At 39.9% G+C, this 15,683-nt stretch overlaps 1 protein-coding gene across 4 annotated transcripts in view; it reads left to right on the top strand.

The window, feature by feature from the left end:
• The window catches only part of CDK6 (cyclin dependent kinase 6), a 234,408-nt gene extending 221,770 nt beyond the window's left edge, over positions 1-12,638 (top strand). For all 4 annotated transcript variants that reach the window (XM_032643379.1, XM_032643381.1, XM_032643382.1 and 1 more), the window contains exon 8: positions 2,144-12,638. In XM_032643379.1, the coding sequence (XP_032499270.1) occupies positions 2,144-2,290 (147 nt within the window). In that variant the 3' untranslated portion in view covers positions 2,291-12,638. The remainder of the gene's footprint in view (positions 1-2,143) is intronic.
• Positions 12,639-15,683: the final 3,045 nt, after the last annotated feature.

Genomic DNA, 15,683 nt, shown 5'->3' with positions numbered 1-15,683 from the left:
TGATTAACTTGGGAGTCTGGGTACTTACTCCAAATGAGATGCTTTTGCTGAAAAAAGTTTTGGAGTTCTTGCTATCAAACTGCTTTCAGAGCCTGAGGTGCTTTTTTTTTTTTGGTCCTTGTATTAGTCTGTTTTCGATGCATAACAAACAAACAAAAAATCTCACTAGCAAAAAGCAATAAGCCTTTGTTTCTTGCTCATGTGTCTTCACATTGGCAGAGACGGCTCTTTGAGTCATCTAGAGCAACTCTGCTTCAGCCAGTGGGTCAAGTACTGGTCTTCTCCACGTGTCTCATTCTGGGGCCCAGGCCCTAGGGCCTTTGGCTCCCCGCGACATGTTTTCTCATCCTAGAAGGTAGGTGCTCCCAGAAGGGCAAGCAGAAACCTACGATGCCCCTGAAGACCTAGGCTCGGAAGAGATAGCCTGCCATTTCTGTCCGCGTTCCATTGGCCAAAGGAAGTTACATGGCCAACTTTAACAGAAGAACGAATACTTCTCCCATGGAGAGGGGGAAGGAAAGAAAAGGAATATGTGTCAGAAAATGATCCAGTCCACTGTAGTAGTCAACTCTTGACTAGGTGGTAATTCAAAAGCTCATTTTTTAAGGCAGTTATTTGGCAAGCAAATTATATTTTTTTGCAGAAACAATATTATTATGCAAGATTTTAAAATTAGTTCTCAAAATAGCCAATTGTTCTACTGAGATAGAGCAATAATAGGATTCAGCCACCTTTTCTAGCAATATTTCTATAGGACAAAATGTATTACAACCTCCAACTTGAGATTCTCACACACACCCACCTTAGGCTAAAGATTTCTCCTTTTCTCTACCCTCTTCCCAGACCTAAGCCATCCGTATAGTGTGGGAACAGGGCTTCCTCTCAGATAATCCTTTAGGGACATGTCTCTCTGTCTTGGACATATCTCCACAACTTCTTTTTTCTTTTTCCTATGTCCTGGGAATTAAACTGGCTGCTTCCTTTTCTAATGCCACTACGTAATTTTTTCCTTCTTGGGCTCTGGGAAGAGAAAACTCAGGCTCAAGAATTTTGCCCCTGCTTTCCTGTCCTTTGGGAATTCAGCCCTTGTAAAGCTTTTCTCAAGATGTTTATTGCCATTAGAGACAGTAGAACCATTCTACGAACATCTCCTTCCTCTGCTTGTCGTTTGGGTCTTTGATTTTCAGAAGACACTATGCGCAGGTTGGCGTCCACGGACTGGTAGGGAGCTCAGGATAAATAAGATTTCAGGGGACCCAACAGTTCACCTGAAGTTAAATGTAGAATTTTCTGTTTGTATGTGTTTTTCTAGCTCAGTTGCATTCAGCAGAGTTTTAGAGGAGTCCCTGATCCACTCAGGACCTAAGACTGTGAGATACTTAAGCGCAGAAACCCAGATTAAATGGAAGAGGTCTACGTAAGCATGATAACATTAAGTCTAGATTACATAGAGGACTGAAATCAAGAGAAATTTCAGATCCCCAGCCCACTTCAGTAGACACTGCATCACAAGGATGGAGAAGCTGGTATAGCTTCTCTGCTACATGTGAGCTCCTGGGGCAGAGGGTGGGGGGAGACATTATTCATCATTAGTGCTTGCCACCTGCTAGGCATGCTGGAGGAGTTGGTGGAAGGAGAGGAGGAGGACTTTGTTTTTTTTTTTTTTTTTAAAGAAGATGTTGGGGGTAGGAGTTTATTTATTGATTGATTTATTTTTGCTGTGTTGCGTCTTCGTTTCTGTGCGAGGGCTTTCTCTAGTTGTGGCAAGCAGGGGCCACTCTTCATCGCGGTGCACGGGCCTCTCACTGTCGCGGCCTCTCTTGCTGCGGAGTGAGAGGCCTGCATACTGCAAAAAAAAATAATAATAATAATATGATAGGGTTGGAGAGAAATCCTGGGTGGGTAACAGTCCACAGGCAACCCAGAAGGTATTGCCTTTTCCTGAGCAGACATATATGAGTACTCTCTACATTGTATTTAGTGTCCCTTGAAGTAGATATTCATTCTCATTATAGACACATGTAATACGGGGCAGTGAGTAGATACATAATTATGTGTGGCAGTGAATAGACGCATAACTATGTAAGCACATTATTTAAATGGATATGTTTTATGTCAATCTGTTATTTTTTCTCTATCACAGAAGTGCTTGACATTTAATCCAGCCAAAAGAATATCGGCCTACAGTGCCCTGTCTCACCCATACTTCCACGACCTGGAGAGGTGCAAGGAAAACCTGGATGCCCACCTGCCGCCCAGCCAGAACAGCTCAGAAATGAATACAGCCTGAGCTGCCTTGAGCTGATCATCCGGAGAACCTCCTTGGTAGCTGATGGGTCCCCTGAGTAAGCCCTGCAGAGCTGCTGAGGATCACTGGCTGGAGACCTTCTAGCTGCCGTCTTCTGGATGGGCTCTGCTTCTCTGAGGAAACAGCCTCGTTTACTGTTTTGAAATCAATGCAAGAGTGATTGCAGCTTTATGTTCATTCGTTTGTTTGTTTGTCTGTTTGTTTTAAGAACCTGGAAAAATTCCAGAAGAGAAGCTGCTGACCAATTGTGCTGCCATTTCATTTTTCTGATCTTGAATGCTGCCAGTGTGAAGTGAGCAATCCAGACACAGCTGAGTTATGATGTAATCTCTCTGCAGGTGCTGGAGCCTGATTTGGTACTTTTGAGTGAGTGTGTGTGCGTGTGCGTGTGTGTGTGTGTGTGTGTGTGTGTGATTCTTGATCTCTTAAAAAGTGTTACTTTCTGTAAACAACAAGAATAATTGAATTTTAAAGGCTCAAAGTGACCGCTAAATAACAGGTGTCTGTTGACTAAAGGTGATTCACCAAAATGGGCTTCTCAGATTTAAAGTTGAGCCTATGTCCTTAGCATTTCTTTTCTGGCCCAAAGCAGTAAATTTGCTAATGGTAAAAGGTTCACTATCTAGGTGAAGTTTTATACACACAGCAAAAAGAAAAAAAAAAATTCTACTATCTTTTAAGAAACCTGTTTTTTGAAGCACAAGTTCTATTTACTTTTCAAAAAGCTCATTTACTCCTTGTAATTTTAACCTGTATAATGTGCTTTATTGTTTCTTTTGAAAAATGCCTATAAGCTTTTTCTTAACTTGCTATAGATTTAGGGAGTGTACCTCAACTAGGTAAAATCGTCAAAAAATAATAGAGAAAGCCTTTATTTCCTGGTTTGGAATTTATTTTCTTTGTGGTTTTTGTTGTTATTTTGTTTTGGTTTTGATTTTAGGAATTTGTCAGAAACTGTTTCCTGTTTGGGTTTGGAGGATAGTTCTCTCTGACTAGAGACAGGAATGGCATTTAAGTTTTCCCCCACCTATTACACTGTACTTTTTCTACCGTGCACTGCCTCATTTGCAAAGTATCCATCTTATCTATCCCCCAGCGCATCTAGTATGTATTACTACCCTTACATAATTAATAACAGATTGCTTAAGCTGTTCTCATGCACCTCCTACTTTCTTTCTTTCAATGAACCTTTCATAAATAGTTTGATTCAGATTTATGGCTTATGGCTCCAATTCCACAATCCTAACAGAGTCCCATATGTTCTCCCTCTACTGCAATCTTCCTGCCTGGCATTTGGCATTCACGGTTGTTACCTAGGCAATGAGTAGAAGACTGGTTCTTCTCAATCACCAGCAAGTAGACTGCTTTAAAGTGTAACTTAGTGTTTTACAGCTTTATAGAATATATTGTCAGTGTAGTATCTGAGGGAATGTCCTTAACTATTTTTTAGAAATATATATTTACTCTATAAAATTACCTATTCTCCGTCGCCAGGCTGTGCTTGTTTCTAGTGCCTTATGCACATGCCCGCTCTCTGCAGAGCCAGCCCGACCTGGGCATTGTGAACAGCTTTACTTTTCCTCTTGCCATTTTCTCTACAGTACTTTATATTCCATACCATCTCTGCCTTCTGTGTGGTTAGCGCTCAGTCGGCTCTAGTAACCAGAAGACACAGAGATGAAGTATCTTTTGGTAAGTTTAGCTAATTTCTCTTCCTGATTCATGTTTTACGAGCATGCAACAGTTAGACTGTGTTTAGAGTTAGGGTTTTCAAAGAATGGACATTGCTTCCCTCAGAAGAAAATGTGCCAGATGATGTTTATGCATAATCAGGCCTTTCTGAGTTCTCCACAGCTTAATATTGTATACAACTATCTTTATATATACATAGTTTAACATTGTTCTAATTCAGTAACTTCAAGAGCAGGAAAATTTTTCTAAAGCAAGATATGATGAGAAGATGGGCCATAAGAATGTTTTATACTTTCTTCCTTGTGACAACATCGATTATGTTTTGTCATCTCTGTAAATGCTTGAGATATAATGGATCCAGAACATTCAGGTCAAGCATACTTGCGGTCCCCCTGGATAAATGAGTTCTGCCTTTCCTTCGATCGGGGGTCAAAACACAAAGACCAGGGGCCTAGAAATTGAATTTTAAAACTCACTGAACTAATCCATCATGAGCTTTTCAGTTAGTATCCATGGTTAGAGTGAACATAACTTGGGTTTTTGCTTTTGCAAAAGTTTTTCATAAGTTCACTCAAGAAAAATGCAGCTGTTCTAAACTGGAATTTTTCAGCATTCTTCAGCATTTTAAACATGTAGAGAGTTCAACTTTTATTTCTAACATATGCTCCTGATTCGTTTCTTGGTAGTGTTTATAAAGAAAACTTAAAGCACAAACATTTTGACATTAGATACTTGCCAGATTCCCCTCTGAGAGGCAGAAGGAGAGGGCTTTTCAGCCTCTCTGAACTTGTTAAAGAGTCTGTCCCCAGCTCTTCCATCCGGGTGGTTGTTGCACTTGAGTGATTACTCTCATTTTATGTCTTTTACATCCGCCTCACCACTTCTGAAATCCAGATCCCACACAAGCACCCTTTGGCATTAGGGCACTTTGAAGCACAGAGCAGAATACAAGCTTACTGAATACAGCTTACTCTTCTGCTACATACGGTTTCAAACATGTTTGCCAAAAGCTAGGCAGTGGTTAGCTGAAAAGGTCATATTGCCCCAGGGCTATACTGAAGCAGCTTATAGCAAGTAAGAAACAGGATGACAGACTTGAACTCACATTTGAATTTCTTACTAGGACTGGGGCAAGAATATGCCTGATAGTTTCTATATGATATTTAGTTCTAGTGGCCCAAGCTCTGGGAACTGCTGTGCTGGGGTGGAGTTGTAACAACCTGCATTTAAAGAGTCCATTTAGGCATCATAAGCTCTCACGTGGCAAAGCTAGTAAGGCCCTAACCTTATAACCTTAAAAACACAATCCCTGAGAGCTTGTCAGAACCCAGTGTGTTGGAGCCTCCCACTTTGTCTCTCCTTTGAAGTAGATGGGAACTCAAGGAGCAAAGAACCTGTTTCCGAAGAAAGCTCCAGGCCATTTCTGCCCTCTGTGTTCTCATGATTTTCTCTCAGGAAACACACTTTGAATGGCAGAATTTTCATTTTGCCCCAGGTGACATACTAAAAATAGTTCAAAATATTCACCTAAGACCAGAATCTCAGCCTTTTAGTTTTAGGTGAAAATGAAAATTTTGGAATGCACAGGATGTTAATATCTTAAATAAAACATGTACCTTTTTTTTTGTTTGTTTTTTGTTTCGGTACGCGGGCCTCTCACTGTTGTGGCCTCTCCCGTTGCGGAGCACAGGCTCCGGACACGCAGGCTCAGCGGCCATGGCTCACGGGCCCAGCCGCTCTGCGGCATATGGGATCTTCCTGGACCGGGGCACGAACCCGTATCTCTTGCATCGGCAGGCGGACTCTCAACCACTGCGCCAGCAGGGAAGCCCAAACATGTACATTTTAATAGAGAAACTTATGGTCTGACTCCAGAATATGATACTCTCCATCCTGATGGAAAAAGCTTAAATATTACCAAACTTTTGAATCTTAAATTATGTATTTAAATTACCTTTTTAACTAACTATAGCTGCTTCTCTTAAAAGTGGTACCTATAAAAGTCAGTAATGATAATTCTCATTCCTTAATGGAAATTAAATCATGTAAGCTTCCTAATATCATAAACATATTAAAATTCTTCTCTCTAAAGAATTACTTCTTTTTTTAAGTGACAGCTTTACCGTAATTTTTATGATAAGCACATGAGAGTGTCTCACATTTTCCAAAAACAGGCCTGTGTTGCATAGGTGGGTCTAGGAAAGAATAATGCTGAAAGTTAGTAAGCCACTGTAATTACTTAATTGTGTTAGTACAGTTTCTTGGAAAGAAAATATTGAAATATGACAAATTCCTAGATACTGATAGAATTCAAAAGAATGCATAAAGACAAAATGATGTCTTTATAAAAAATAAAGATGTGATTTCTAAATCTTTAAAAACCATGAGACACTAGGCAATGGATAGAGGAAATTCTGGAGAAAATGAAAGTATTCAAAGAAGGATAGTTTCAAAGTTATGTATATTTTGAAGGGTATATATTTTATTAACATGTATTGCAAGAATTTATATTCAAGTCACCTGGCAACTATGAACTTGATATGGGCAAAAACAAATTTTATGGAAAAGTCAGTCCAAACAGTTACCATTTCAAAGGTTGAGCTAATCATACTAAACCATCCCTATTCCTTCCTCATTTCTTGGAAGGAAGCAGCCATGTGAAGCTACACTTGTTATGCAAGCCTAAAAATGTTTGCTGTAAAAAAATAAATAAATTTTTTAAAGGTGTGTTTCCTATGTCACCAGGATTTTTGAAAACTTGTGAAACCCAAGCCATTTATCATGTGCATTCAGTACATTCAGATGTATGATTAGGAAGATAATTACATGTTCCTTCCCCACAGTGGAAAAACTTCTCAAGGCTACCAAAAACCTGTCAAGCAGTGTAAGTCCTCAGATATTTAGTAGTGGTGTTTTCCTCAAAAGCATAAGAAAAATAGCATTTTCATTTTTTATCAATGCAATTTTCAACCTGGTTTTGTTACATACCTATATCTCAAGCATTTCTAACTTGTACTTTTTCAGAAAATAAACCAAAAATATTCCTTTGGCCTTTTCCATCTTCTGACCTTTGTTAACAACAAAAAATGGAGAAAGAGGAGGGGTCTGATTTTTACATGTTTTTCGCGATTAGTTGTATGTTTTTTTTAATGAAGTGCAAACCAGCTTTTCAAAATGTTTTCTATTTCTTAGCATTCCCAGGGAGTTAATTTAGATAAATGAATGGACTTCCATCAACATATTTATGTTTCCTTGATACTGGTGCTCTGGCCTTGAAGAAGAAAACAAGACCCTCCTGAAAATAAATGCAGGTTTTTTCCAAGCATCTGTTTAAATACTACTACAGCAATTTGAACTTAATATGGTAGGAAAGGGAGGCGGTTTTTCTTTGAAATGTCTGTTTTAAAATTCACACCGTCCTAAGGGATGAACTTTCTTGTTTTATTCTAGTATATTCCACAAGGTGGCACTTTGAAGCGGGGTGTGGAATCTGAGCAAGGCTTCTACCTTTATTTTTCTGCACACATTTAACTCTTGCCTAGCGCTTGTTTTTCAGGATGATTAATAATCTTCACAGTGTTCTGTAACTCAGATATTTTAGCTGTTAGCTAAGTTCTGAACAATTGTCTGCAAGTAAATTGTTCTTGAGGATGAATAATATACACCTATTTTGATTATTTTAGTGTATAAAGAGAGCCTAGTCATTCATTTGGTCATGAAACATTTTTTGAGGTAACTAATTACCTCACTTTTCTAGGTGCAAAGTTACAAAGATGGACATGCTTATTACTCAAAAGGCAACACTCATCTGTGAAGAGGATAGTTTTGTTAGGAGTGTAAAACTCCTACAGAGGTCCTAGGCAAAATGCCTATATCCCCTGTCACCTGCTTTCACATTCCCTACCATGGTGGCTGTTAGACGATTAAATTTTAAAATACTAATTTAAAAAATCAGATGCAGAAACTAAGTAACGCATCAGTTACTATATAGACAAAACTATTTTTTCAAAGAATTGCTATGCTGAAACAGAGCCCTAAAATACTAAAAGACCTGGTAATTTTTACACTTGTATAGTCACAAGTGTAAATTCACAAGAAATTGTAATTTTTAAAAATTTTCAGTAAGCATATGAGCTAATAACTTAGTATATCTACATAAGTGTTTGATTTCTCCACTTGTGAAGTTCTTTGGCAACTTTATTATAAATATATATGTACATACACTTTTTTCATACACTTTTGTTTTAATTCACAGATCCGCTCAGAGACCCATTATCTGCCACATGATTTTAGTTAATTTTAGAAGTCATTTTCTTTAACAGTGTCACTGAAATTTAGGAGGAAGGAAATTATATTATTTTTTCAGAATTTCCTTAGCACAACCCAACGGAAGGCAGTTTATTCCTTCTGAGTGGCAGAAACTCCTTAGTGCCTGCTTCACTTTCCTCCGGAGTAGCCAGCGGGCAAGTCTCAGTAATTCATACTGAATCAAAATACCGCACACACTAGGGGCTGTCAAATCTTCGGCCTCATCCCTCTGCTTAAAATCCCACTGAAGTATTTAGATTCCAGTTTATTCCCCTAAGTGGAAGGCCGAATTCAAACCTCGAGTTTGTTATCAGTTGGGCCAGTCTGAACTCTCATCTGCGCCCGTTCAAAATTTCCCTCCCACCGAAAGCCTTCCGGGTGCGTTGCGCCGTCGCCCCGCCCCTTTGGCAGTAGAGTGGCAGTGGGCGGAGCTGGCTGGGACCCGCCCGCCGCTCACCTGTTAGTGCCTGAAATGATGTACAGACCCGGCGGGATACTGTCCGAGGTCCATGTGCCCTGCTGCTGTCTCAGAGGCATCTGTTCTGCAATCTTAGGAAGTAAAATATCCCTAGAAGCAAACAGGTGTCATCTGTGCGTAAATAAGTACAACACAATTCTCCGAGAGTTCGGGTATAAAGAGATGCTGCTCTGTATGAAGCTATCTACCAGGCATCTCTCAAGCTCTAAGCTCAGATTTTTTTTTTTTTAAGAGAAGATGTATAATTACAGGAAAGATTTTTTATTTTTTTATTTTCTATCATTCTACATATATGATGGCAAAAGATATGCCTGGAAAAGTTTTGTTTGGAAAATTTGTTTATTTTCTGCTTCATCCTCAGTTGGCAAAAGCTCCTAACTCTTTACTTTCTAATTTCTTTCTCTTTTTTTCTTCGTCAAGTAGTTAAAGGTATGTGAGCAAATTATCTCATGTGGGAGGGAGACTTTCCTGTTTAGAGGAACCTTTTGTGTGAATTGTTTTGTCAAACAAATAACCCCTTCTCTATTTAAGGAGTTTGGACTGTCAAATGTAGGTTTTCTTAAAGGGGACGCATAACTGTACATAACGCTATAAAGAATTATGACTATAGCACTAATCAGCAAGCATAAAGCCACAAGTTATATCATTTCTAACTCCCTGTGGTTTCTAGCCAAATCCATTGAAGTGCTTAGGTTACAGTCCTGAAGAGACCTTTCGTACCCTTACTTGAAAGTTTCTAATCTTAAGTTTTATGAAATGCAATAATATGTATTAGCTAGCAATATTTCTGTGATCACCAGCAACTCCAAATTTGACCTTGAAGTCTCTGGATAATGAAAATAGATCCCAGCAGTAATACACTTCTTGAACACCGCCCCCCCACCAAGTGTATTATGTATCTTTCTTATTTTGATCCTGTGTTTGCAACAAATGTATATGGGAATATTTTAGTTCCTTACTTTGTATTCATTTATTTTCCTATGACCAGTAATAAATATACTAGTTAGTACATGGAATCAGTAGCATCAGCTACTCCTAGGATCAGCACTTAACAAGGTGGGAAATTTCTATTTCAAGTTGTTCTGCATTTGCATAAATTATTTCTATTATTGTTCATGTATATTATTTATTTCTCAATCACACTAGTCCTGTGAAAGTGCAACAGAAGGCAGACCACATTAGGATTTGCATTAAATGCTCATTATCATGGTCTTGATGGAACTAAGAAAATTAAAATTAGACTAAGCCCCCAAATAGCTGCATGCATTTTAATATGATTAGTAGAATTTAAGTCTAGAGAGATAGTATTTTTATGTCTAGGTGTTTTATCATTATGTAAAGGAATTAAAGCAAAGGACTTTGTAGTTGTTCTTTTGTCAAGTATGCATATACTATAGTGTGGAATACAGCAAAACTTAAAACTGCAGGTAGCAAAGCATCAAATACTGCCTTAATTTAGGAACTCTGCCAGGTGGCCCTCAGAATAGATGCCAGGCAGAGACAGGTGCCTGGGTGGCGCCTCCTCTTATCTGGCCTGGAAAAGAAGCTTCCCCCACACCATCTAGTACCCTTGTAGGTGGTGTGTCCTATAGTGGGAACAGGTAGCACTGTTGAAAGGAGAGCAGTGTGAGAGGTTTCTGTAGAAGCAGACCTGTCAGCGTGTGCCTTGAGGCTTCCAGAACATGCCAGGTGGAGAAGTCCAAGTTTCCATGCTTCAAGCAACTTGGTTTTGTAGAGAAGCAATCCAGTCTGGTAAGGAAAACAAGGATTGCATATACAGTAGTCAACAGTGGGGTTTTAACAACAATCCCCAACACCTCAAAAGCTTGTTGCATTTCTGGTATCTTAAGTTTTGATCTGAAGGTTAAATGGCAAGTGTGTTGTAGAGAAGAGCAGTATGTGGCAAGAAAAGCACAATGTGGGTCCCCGTAGGGTGCAGGTTAGAACTAGAGGGTTTTACAGGCTTACCATTTCTGAGATGTGTAAAAGCACGTTTTCACTGTAAAATGTATTAATGTTTCTGCATTCCTATAGGGCCTAGTTAAAACTTTATTCTAGATTTCAGCAAGGGTGTCACAGCCAGTGAGCTATATTTTTGCTTTTTTTTTTACTTATTTTTATAGTAGAAGATATTTTAAAAGTAGAAGAAAATCTTAATTTGGACATTCGACTTGTTGGTTTCTGTGTTTGAAATCACGGTTCTGGAGATGTAGAGATTGTGCATGTGCATGTCAGATACTAATCTAGGCTGTGTGAACCAGCCCAGGATAACTGATACTCTGCCAGCCTCTGCATCCTTTCCTCCCTTCCTCTGAAGTGCTCCCTGCCCCCTTCCTGGACTGTCCACGTGCTGCTCTCCATCCTCCTCTGCTGTACTTTGGGGTCAGGGACATGATGAGAGATGCTTTAGGCATCCCAGGTATGCCTGTCCAGGCTTGGCCACCACCCCTACTTGACCTCTGGCTGGCCACAGTCATGAAGAGAAGGTTCCTGGTGCTGAGCACAGCGCATGGTCAAGACACCGATCACAAATGCCCTCTAGCATCTTCGTATATGTCTTGATTTTTAAACCAAGTCGTGCTACAGAGCATTCTGTTTTGGCTGTGGTGCAAAGAAAAAGACTAACCAAGAATATAAACCACATTCCAGGCTGCTGTTTTCTATCCATCTACAGGCTATACTTTTACTGTATTTCTTCATACTTGAAATTCATTCTGCTATTTTAATATCAGGGTACAGACTTATAAGGGTGCATGTTCCTTAAAGGTGCAAAATTACTCTCATTCCGTTTGCTTATATTGCTACAGAATGCTCTGTTTTGGTGCTTTGGGTTCAGCAGGTCAAAGAAGCAGTGTGGAAATTGACTGCCTGGAACACAGTCTTACAAGAATGCTGGCAGATGGCTTGGTGTTAGATATTGCTTCTGCTTTTTTCTCTGTACACAAGATTGAGAGTTACCACACTGGTCTGTCAGGTTCACCTGGGTATCCTTCCTCACAGGGTCCATAAACCCTGTGCTCTCCCCAAGTGTGGGTGTGATGCCGCTCTCTGAAAGCAGGGATCTTCCTACATATCCGGATCTTTTACCCCTCAAAGAAAAATGACCTCGTGTGCAGACAGGAGGAAAATGGGAAGAGCCGTCTCACTCTAGCGACCATCCATGTAGAAAGCCCTCCTGAGGCCAAAAAAAAAAGAAAGAAAAGGAAAAAAAGAAAGCTGACCTATAAAGTTACCCTCCTCCTAGGGTCCTGAGCTGAGTGATCTTGCTTCCTTACTTATAGGTAGATGAAAATATAGGTCAGTTTACCTAGGCTCTTCCCACCTGAAGAGAAAAATAGAAAAGTAGGTATTTGTGTCACGTGAAATATGTAATCCAAGGACCATCAAAACTTACATTAAATACCCCATTGCTAGCAATCAGTTTTACGAATTAGCTCAAGTAAGTGATGCTTGATGACCTGGGGTTTCTGAGGGCAGAGGTAGCTCTTCTAGCGTGCACCTTACTCTTAAGACTTGTTTGGAGAGGGAGAACTACCAGTGGTGACTGTGACAATGGAAAAGGTAACATGTCAGAAAATTCAGAGGGTTATAGGTCAAGAATCCTTTGGAAACTGGATGTCTTACTGGGTGCTAGGATGCAAATTTAGGTGTTTATTGTCAGATAATGGAATTCATTGTTTTTTAAGAATTGGTGTTGAAATGTCATTGTCCAGTTCATTGTTTTCACTTATGCACAAGCTAAATTGAAGCAAAAAGAGAAAATGGTTTGTGTATTTGTCATACCTTTTGTACTTCTTACAATAAAACTGTTGGTAGCAAATAAAAATAATAAAAAGAGCAATTTTAACCTGCTTTCTTGGAGATGAATTACTATTCTAGCTATTTTTCTTTTTACTTTAATGTAAAATAAATGTAATTGCAGTGAGTAAAGTAATGTCTAATTCAATAGGAAGTTTTAGCAGAATATGTTTCAAAATTCTTGTTTTAAAAGACTCCTTTTCAGGCTTCAGATGTTTAAAAAAAGTAGCAGCTCATTGAACTTAAAAGTTCCATAATAAGTACTTAGTAAGCTCTTAATAGTTGACTGTGGTAAACACTGAAGACCCAAAACGTGAATAAGGCACAGGCAGTCCTTTCTGAAGCTTACAGACTGAGACTGTGAAAAAGGGTTGTGTAACCAATTGCCGATAACCTGGGAAGGAAAAGAGATTTCACATTGGAAATGATGCTTGAATGGATTCAAAAACAAAAGTTAATGCTGGCCAGTCACAGAAGGAGAAATACTTTGTGTGTGCAATGGTCTGCAATTATGAAATAGCAGACAGGAAAGGGCAGGAAGATTGGTGAGGCCACACCTGGGGCAGTGGTTTCCAACATTTGGATCATAACCTACAGAGAGAACTATAATCCAACAGCATGGCTGGTGCACACAGATACACATGGAGACATATATCAGAAACATATTCCACAAAATGATGCTGTGCGCCCCACACGTTTTCTTTTTTTATTTTATTATCCTCCACACTTTGAAAATACTGGTGGCAAGCCACGAAATTCATTTCACAACCCCACCAACAGGCCATGACTTAATGTTTTAAAACAATTAGTAAGGGGGCCTCCCTGGTGGCGCAGTGGTTGAGAGTCCGCCTGCCTATGCAGCGGACACGGGTTCTTGCCCCGGTCCGGGAGGATCCCGCGTGCCGCGGAGCGGCTGCTACCGTGAGCCATGAACGCTGAGCCTGCGCGTCCGGAAGCCTGTGCTCCGCGATGGGAGAGGCCGCAAGAGTGAGAGGCCCGCGTACCGCAAAAAAAAAAAAAACAATTAGTAAGGGGCAGAGGGGTGGTGAAGGAGGAGGAGAGGTCCAGAAGTGCTTAATATACCATATTAAGGAGTTGGGAGCCACTGAAGGATTTGGAAGAGAGAGATCATTTCTGTTAATGTGTGCCTATTTTTGTTCAACTTATATACTAGATGAGAGTGATAGACGAAGCAGCTCCTGAGGTGCTACAGGAAAACCAAAAGTGGGACTGTAGTTGCTGTCTGATATTTATATTCCCATCTTTGTGTACAGTATCAGGTATTTTAACATTAGTCCTCCAGAATTCCTTGGGAGCTCTCATTAGGACTTGCCTTAATTTTTTTTTAACAGGCCCCAAATTGCATCTAAATTTGTAAAATCTACATAGAGTATTCAGAAGGGATGATACAGAGAGTCAGGAATTTGATCTTTATTAAGTAAGTGAAAGTTTGTAGTTTATTAAGAGGTCAGTCATAACTACCTGTTTCTACAAACCACAAGTCTTTACAGCCAGGTTTGGCAGGACCGTTTTTTTCAAAGTGGTTTATCAAAGACCTTAAGCTAGTCAGTTATCTCTAGTTATCTCTGCTATACTCACTTAGAACCTCAGTCCATTGAAAGCCCAGTAGGCCTTTGCCACTGATTTTGCCCTCTGGAGTGTGAGCCCAGTTTGTACCTCCCTGTTCTCTAGCAAAGAACTCCTCGTGGATGGTGATGGTCATATTTGTTCCGCATATACCATTTTTCTGGACATAGCAGATGAAACAAGCAGAGCATCCCATGGGATGTGGAGCCAAGCAAATGACTGTGTGTTGCTCTCGTACACGTCTGGAGCTGCTACTGCCTGTACATTCCGAGCTGCGCGTGGCCACGTTTCTAGATTCCAGAGATACAGCAGTGAACAAGATAAATAAGGTGCTTGATCTCATGGAGCTAACATTTTAGTGGAGGAGACAGAAAATAAATTAAAAAGTGTATAAGTACATTATGCTTAATGCTATAAAGGGAATACACAGGTCTTAAAACAGAAAGTACTTGGAAAATGGTGGTCAGGAAAGGCTCCATGAAAGCTTTGAGTTGAGGCATAAATTAGCATGAGACTGAGGAAGCCAGGCGATATGCTGAGGGTAGAAGAACTGAAAGCCTTACTAGAATGGATTCAATAAAGAATTGGTAAGTGAATATGGGAAATGCCCAACATGAAGTGAGAGGTACGAAGTGTAAAGTAAAAGGTGTGAGGGGTAAAGTGTGACCGGGTACTGGATTGAGCCCAAATAGACTTTGATAAGTTCAACATACTTTCTTCCCAAGATCAAGAACACGGCAAAGACGTCAGCTTTCACCACTTCTGTTCAACATTGTGCTAGGGTAATAGGCAAGAAAATAAAAGGCATAGAGATTGAAAAGAAAGCAAAGCTGTCCTTATTCACAGACAACACGAGAGTCTCTGTAGAAACTCCTGAAGAATACCCAAAAAAGCTACTAGAACAAATACATTTTGCAAGGCCAGAGGATACAAGGGCAATATATTTTTTAAAATGTATTTCTATATACTTTAAAATTGCAAACCCACATTTAAAAACCAATTACGGTAGCAGCAAAAAATGAAGTCATCCTGGATTCAGGTGGGCCCTAAATCCAATGACTGTTAAGAGGAGAGGGCACATGGAGATGCACACAGAGAAGACAGATACGTAAAGATAGAGGCAGTGATTGGAATTATGCTGCCACAAGTCAAGTAATGCCTGGAGTCATCAGATGCTAAAAGAAGCAAGGAGGGGACTTCCCTGGCGGTCTAGTGGTTAAGACTTCGCCTTCCCATGCAGGAGCTGTGGGTTCCATCCTGGTTGGGGAGCTAAGATCCCACATGCCTCACAGCCAAAAAACAAAAACATAAAACAGAAGCCATATTGTAACAAATCCAATAAGGACTTTAAAAAAAAAAAAAAATCCACATCCCCCCCCCCACAAAAATCTTAAAGTAAGGAGGAATTCTTCCCTAGAGCCTTCACAGGGATCGTGGCCCTACTGACACCTTGATTTCATACTTCTTGCCTCCAGAGTTGCAAAAAAATAAACTCCTCTTCTTAAGCCACCC

The sequence above is a fragment of the Phocoena sinus genome, chromosome 9, assembly GCF_008692025.1.
Source record: "Phocoena sinus isolate mPhoSin1 chromosome 9, mPhoSin1.pri, whole genome shotgun sequence".
Lineage (NCBI taxonomy): Eukaryota > Metazoa > Chordata > Mammalia > Artiodactyla > Phocoenidae > Phocoena > Phocoena sinus.
Note: the sequence above shows the minus strand (reverse complement) of the source record. Positions and strands in the feature narration are given on the sequence as shown.